This window comes from Gadus chalcogrammus, chromosome 4 (genome assembly GCF_026213295.1).
Source record: "Gadus chalcogrammus isolate NIFS_2021 chromosome 4, NIFS_Gcha_1.0, whole genome shotgun sequence".
NCBI lineage: Eukaryota > Metazoa > Chordata > Actinopteri > Gadiformes > Gadidae > Gadus > Gadus chalcogrammus.
The window spans coordinates 29,410,451-29,417,312 of record NC_079415.1 but is presented as its reverse complement, the minus strand read 5'-3'; the positions used below and the strand labels follow the sequence as shown (position 1 = coordinate 29,417,312).

At 50.1% G+C, this 6,862-nt stretch overlaps 1 protein-coding gene across 1 annotated transcript in view; it reads right to left on the bottom strand.

Annotated features, from left to right (window-relative positions):
* Positions 1 to 316: 316 nt before the first annotated feature.
* LOC130381156 (inhibin beta B chain-like) overlaps positions 317 to 6,862 on the bottom strand; it is an 11,224-nt gene continuing 4,678 nt past the window's right edge. The window contains exon 2 of the mRNA XM_056588613.1: positions 317 to 3,562. Within this exon, the coding sequence (XP_056444588.1) occupies positions 2,760 to 3,562 (803 nt within the window). The 3' untranslated portion in view covers positions 317 to 2,759. The remainder of the gene's footprint in view (positions 3,563 to 6,862) is intronic.

Sequence of the window (6,862 nt, the reverse complement as noted above, 5' to 3'; positions counted from 1 at the left end):
CCATTAGGTAAGGACAGCTAGCAAATATTGTCCTCTTTTTGAGGAGGAAAGGTGGGAAGGTCTTCTAACATGCATGTTGGGTAGCATAAATGTAGTCACCAACTTTGACTGTGTGTTGAGCTATACTAACAACTGACCTATCATAAGTAGAGTTAGTGCCTTGCTTTACCGATAAGCTATCTATGTATAGCAGTATGTTTTTTTATACACGCACCCCCCCCCCCCCCCCCCACACACACACACACACACACATTAATGGTGAAATGATTCTGTAAAACAACATACAAGCTACAAATGCATAAAATTGGTAATAAGAAATTTATTTTTTAACATTTGCAGGACAACATATTTCAAAAGTATATTCATATGTTACATTAGCTGTACAGGGATCAGTTGGTCTTCATCTGATGCTAAATGATTGGCAAAAACGGCAACAACTAAAGAAGCTAGGGTGTTTTGGAAGGAGTCGGATATAAAAAAGAACATGACATTTGACCATGTCTAGATATAAAATAAGATACACGAATGAAGCTGAATATGACCGGTCTCGTACCCTGATACAGTGTCTAGGCCTCTTAGCATCCGTCACAATGTATTTTACAAAACTAAACATGACGACATCGCCATCTCTCAACAGCTGAATATCTTGGCCTCTTTGGTACAATGATTAGGCAAAACACATTTGAACATTTGAGCAAAATGTTTTTACTTCTATAAAAATAACATTTCTTCAATGGTTATTTTTCTGAACATTATTACTTTCGTTATTATTGTTTCTTTTATTATTATCATTATTCATTACTTTATTTTACTAATCACACAACGCTTCAGTGCAAATATTCTAACAACCATTTGCTCTGAAGAATAATCAAAGGCTTATTGTGGGTGGTAGTGGACAAGGTGGGCGTCAGTTAGGAGGCGGAGCCAAGAGAGAAGCAGCCTGATTGGACAAATGGCTGTGGCCGACCAATCCCTGATGACTCATTTGTTAATATTCAGCAGGTTCTGTGTTTTCCGCATGCTGGACAAGAGACGACCACGGCTTGTCAACGTAACTGAACGTCTTTAAATCTTTAAGGAAAACAGTGATATACACGTTATTAATTTGAATATGAGTGTATGAACAACCATGTGTGAGCATGTCTGTGTGCATGTGTGTGTCACACTTGGAACAACAGCCAGATTTCAATAAAAATCACACATTTTAAATAATTTCAGTTACACGATTCGATCAATTCCCTGTGGTCCCATGGTGTCAAGGCTACAGGCTACAAGGACCACACATTAGAACTGAAGAAGACGCAACACCGATAAACGTTGTGTCCTCTGCCTCTGACCCTAGCTGACCCATGAGCCCTGACCGCTCCCTCGCCCCCACCCCCAACCACACCCTACATTTCAAGTATTGGTGATCGTCGGTTGGTCACTACAACTAACGTCCAGTCTGTGCGGACGCGTCAGCACTATACATTGCATAGCTCATGCGGCACTTTTTCTTCCCTCCTTCCTTGCTCCCTTCTCCTTACCTCCTTTCCGTCTTTTTGTGTTTTTTGTGTTTTTCTTTAAAGGATTGTGGTCTCGGCCACCGGCCACATCGGGCTCACTAAAAGGCATATTTATTCTGCAAGTGCTATCAGGATGTGAGCGGGTAAGTGCTAGGATGCACATCATACGTCAAACAACATCAATAGAGCAAATTGGCCGCCAACTGTTCACTTCCGACTTGTTAAAGACAACAGACAACGCTGTCGGATAGAAACCATATCTGGTGAAGTCTAAACCTATCTCTACGGTGATGCACAACAAATAAAACAAATCTTTTAAAATTAAATTAGAGTAATAATTTAGCTTAGCTAATGTCGTGGCTTTACAGTTACAAGAACACCTGGAAGATGCCGGGCGATGTGTGGAATTTGTTTTAAATGTATTTAAAATAGCTTGTTCCTAAACCCACTTCTATCAGTTTGGCAATCAGATGGCCTGCTGTAACAGGTTTTCCTAAAATTATGTTTTTGAAACATTTGACAGAAATAATGTCTTTACTACTTTTAGGGGTAATTTAATGGAGAGGAAGAAAGTCTTTGTTGGATTCAGGCTTGATTTAGTTATGTGCATTTCTAAAATGTGTACATATTATACAATTAATTGATATGATTGTGGGGGGGGGGGGGGCTGGAATGATACATCTTCAGTTTCCGACATGTTGCCATGGTGATTTAAGAACATCTGAAGTGCCGTGTGTTGGTGCGATTACTTTGATTAAGAACTGGTGACCCCTAAAACTAAAGAAAGACAACACCAACATTGACGAAAATGATTGATTGTGAGCAGGCCACCAATTTAACTGAGAAACACTAGGCCAATGCTGATATAACCGGCTACTCAACTAAGTATTAATTTTAAGACTTTTACAAATAAATCCTGTGTCATTATTATTGAAAACAAAGGATTAATAGTGTTGATTGTTAGTATCTTTACACGTGTTGAGAACTCTTGAAGGAACCGCTTGTCATCAGAGTCGCGCTCCCGTCGCGTAACATGAACAAAATAGGACATCAACAAACATAAATATATGTACAAGAGTTTGTGCGGCGTATAGGAGAACAGGAAGACAAGTGTCAATTGAGATTGAGTCTGCTCACACTTCCACCGCAGTTCATAAATATAATATTTCTTACGTCCGTCTCCCTAACGCTAAGGCTAACGACGCCGCTAAAGCTAACGCTGACGACGTCGCCGACGACCATGACGTCGTTCCGCTACGCGCAGCCGCACTCCTCCACGATCATGTTGGGCACGTCGCGCTTCACGATGTTGTACTCGTCGTCAAAGTACAGCATGGACATGGTGCTGAGGCGGGTGGGGATGCAGCAGGAGTTCATGGAGCCCGGGCTCATGCCCCGCATGCGGTACTGGTTCACCACCGCCGTGTGGAAGGACGACGCCGACCCCGGCACGCCCGCCATGTACGCCGGGCAGCTGCCCTCGCAGTAGTTGCCGTAGTAGCCGGCGGGCGCGATGATCCAGTCGTTCCAGCCGATGAGGCGGAAGTCGATGTAGAACTGCTGGCGGCAGCACAGGCCGCCGCCGCCGCCCGCCCCGTCGCACTCCAGCCCCCGCTTGCGGATGCGGTGCTGCCCCTCGGCCGGCCGCGCCCGCACAACCAGGAAGGGCCGGTGCGCCTCGTCGCCGCGGTCGGGCAGCGCCGGCGCCACGGCCTCGGCCGAGCAGCCCTCGCAGCGCACGTCCAGGTTCTGGCGGCGGTCGCCGGCGTCGAACACCAGCCGCACGGCCTCCGTCAGCTGGAAGGTGTGCCAGCCGCTGCGCTTCAGCTCCACGCGCTTCTCCACCAGGTTCCAGCGGCTGCCCAGGCCGGGCTCCTGGTAGTACACCTTGACGGTGACCTTGCGGCGGGGGGGCGAGGGCGGGGCCAGGGGGGAGGGCGGCGGCGGCGGCAGCAGCTTGAGGTAGAGCCACAGGGTGGCCTGCATCACGTACAGGTGGTGGTTGCCCTCGTTGGAGATCAGGAAGAAGAGGCTGGAGTTGGACGTCACCAGGTCGTCTGAGGGTGGGGGGGGGGGGGACAAGGAGGGAACACAGGTGGTCAGTGTCAGGGAAAAGGCAGGCAAATAAACGCCGGAGCACAATCGGAGTGTAGTCACAGCCTGGGGGCGGGGTTGTATGTTTTTCTTTTTGATTTACTTTTGCATTCTCATGCTTTATTCATGAGGATCTACACCGGAAGGTATGGTAGAAAGAGAGGGGAGGAATCGAACCCTGAGCCTTAAATGGTACACACACTACCCGGTGAACCACCATGGCACCCCAAGGTGTTGTATGTTTCAAGACATTGCTCCACATCTCCCCGTTCCCTCCACGGTTTGCATCCTGGTCCCCCCCCCTCCATCCATTTTCAAAACTTCGGTCGCTTCACGTCTGACCGGAAGCACGCCTCTTCCTGCCGTCGGCTAGGAAGAGAGAGGCACCACTACACTGACATCAAACAGTGGCCACCACCACCACCCGCCAGAAGGAGAGGGCAGCTTTAACTCACTTACACAACACACTCTGACTGAGACTCTCCCTGGCAACAGGCCTGGAAGATCTCTCTCCTCTCTCTGTGTTGGACCGGGTTGTAAGCATGCAGAGCGCCTTGAGCGAACCCTTTCTAATGGAGGTGGACGCATCCTAGGGCGCACGGAGGTCTAGTTTAGGCACGGCTGACAGCGCGCTCTGCCTCTTCCTCCAGGATGTTATTCTGAGGGAAGCCCCCCCCGTCGGAGGAGGCCCACCGATGGAGGAGGCCCACCGACGGAGGAGGCCCACCGACGGAGGAGGCCCCCCGACGGAGGAGGCCCCCCGATGGAGGAGGCCCACCGATGGAGGAGGCCCACCGATGGAGGGCGCCCCCCGATGGAGGAGGCCCCCCGAAAACAAGTCGGCCCTCCGCGACCAGCAGGGTAGAGCGAGTGGTTTGAAGGGATTAGCACTGCCACAATAGGGGCCCCAGGGCCCGGAGCCATGGGCCCCCCCGCTACCCCTGGGTGTCTGGTTGGGGGGGGGGGGGGGGGGGGGGACCATGGTTTACACCTCGCCGTCCCCCCTCGAGGCGAGGAGGGAGGAGAAGGGCTAGGGGGAGCGCAGTATGGCGGGTGATGTGGGGAAAGCTTGGAGATGGAGGGTGCACGGAGGGCTCACCACCCAGACAATGGGCCCTGCTTGGCTGGGGGGGGGGGAGGGGGCATGTCATCACAGCAGGGCGCTGGAGGAATGTTGGAGCAACGCTAAACTGTTTATTTCATGCCATCTAGCATTTTTTTCTGCTGTTTAAACTGTCCGCGCTTCTGGTATTATCGTTATTAGTGGAGGTAACGTTTGATTAATAATGCATTATTGGACGATAATGTTCCGAACCTGAAATATTTCTCGTTCTGCAATGCTGCAAAATGTGGACAGGGACAACGTTAGCTCAGTTTTTGATCAAATTTGATATGAAGCTGTGTGTGTGTGTGCGTGTGTATGTGTGTGTGTGTGTGTTTGTGTGTTTGATTATGTGTCTGTGTGTGTGTGTGTGTGTGTGTGTGTGTGTGTGTGTGTGTGTGTGTGTGTGTGTGTGTGTGTGTGTGTGTGTGTGTGTGTGTGTGTGTGTGTGTGTGTGTGTGTGTGTGTGTGTGTGTGTGCATGCGTGTGCGCATGGGTGTTCACTTGCGTGTTTGAACTAATAAGTCCTGAAGGGAATATTTCAATTTAAAGTTTTTAAAGTTGACTTAAAAAAGAGAGCCTACAGTGTTGAAAATATCTCTTTGAATGAATATCCCATTGTTGCTTTGTAAAACAAACCACATTATTCCTAGTGCGCCGGTGATTCAACAACATTTTTCTTAGGGATTAACCCTTTAAAACTCTAAGTCTCCTGTCGGTCATACAGCTAGGATAACACTTTATTAATCCCCAAGGGTAGATTTGGCTGCTATTTCCTAAGAGTGACCTAATTATCCAGCCTGCTTTGCTGTCATTGAAAAGCCATAAGTGCGGCGGGACAGAGTGGAACCTACTGATGTTTAATTTCACATTTAAGGTGAAAATGTATTGAAGTTAAAGGTGCTAATAGTGTTATGTATTAGGTAAGTGTATAACATCTCTATATTCTGACAGCCAACTCTGATATAGAGCATCAGGTCTGTAACAAGTGTCTCCCAGTCTCTCCTCTCGGTAGAAACAGAAAGCAAATATTTTGGTATCCCGTTCGCACTTTATCCAATCAGGAGGGATAAATCCAGAAAGAGGCGGTTCTCTCTGTGTGGACAGGTAGGCATTCATTGTCGGTGCTGACTGATAACGGCGGAAAACGGGGCGAAGCTAACAATTCGAGTGCTACAAAGAACAGCTTCACAACCAAACACGAAAAAAAACTGAAAAAAGCGGAAAAATAGTGAAAGAGAAGAAAGCTGCTTGCTGAAAGAGACAGGAATCACGCAAGCCCACTCAGTTGTGGTGACACGGGGGGGGGGGGGGGGCTAACTGCTAAAAACAGACAGGGAGTTAGCCAAATTGATGCCATCGCTTGCAGCGCCTCTGTCACTGTGCTACCAGCCCATCAGCGTTTTTTCCAACAGGTGCCCACGTTCCGCACGGCCTTCACACGCGCCAGCCAGATGTCAAGCTACTGCTAAGCTACCGCTAAGCTACCGCTGGCTGCTAATAAGGACAGGAACCGCCCTCATAACCGTGGCCTGGCATAACAAATGTAGTTTTTGGTGGTCCGTAGGGAGGGGGGGGGGGGCTGTTTGACATGAGAGGAGGGGCCGGGGGGAGGGGGGGAGGGTGTGTGCGGCAGGGCTAGCGGGGGGGGCGCAGAGGGAGGGCGGGGGGGGTTGTATTGTGTGTCTGTCACTAGCAGACCTTCATGTTCTCTGAGGACGCACGCCGCGTGTTTCACTACACCTTTGACGCGGCTGCGCTCGGGGCGAGGAGTGTGTGTGTGTGTGTGTGTGTGTGTGTGTGTGTGTGTGTGTGTGTGTGTGTGTGTGTGTGTGTGTGTGTGTGTTTGGGGGGGGGGGGGCAACTGCAGCAAGTGGGGCGAATAAAAATGCGCTACAACGTGCGCGGGGCAGCTGACAGAGTGGTCAAACACACAATGAGACCGGGGGGGGGGGGGGGGGGTTATGGGGCCCAGCGGTGGGTGGAGGGGGCGATGGGGGGGTAGGGGCGGGGGGAGGAGGACACCAAAGTGACAGTCCTCATGGGAACTAATTTGCCAGTGGCGACAGATCTCATTGTGCCAGACAAATGAGGAGCGAGGCGGCCCCGCATCACTGTTCACCGCGATATGATGGATGACCCGACGTGGAGACGGCCAGTT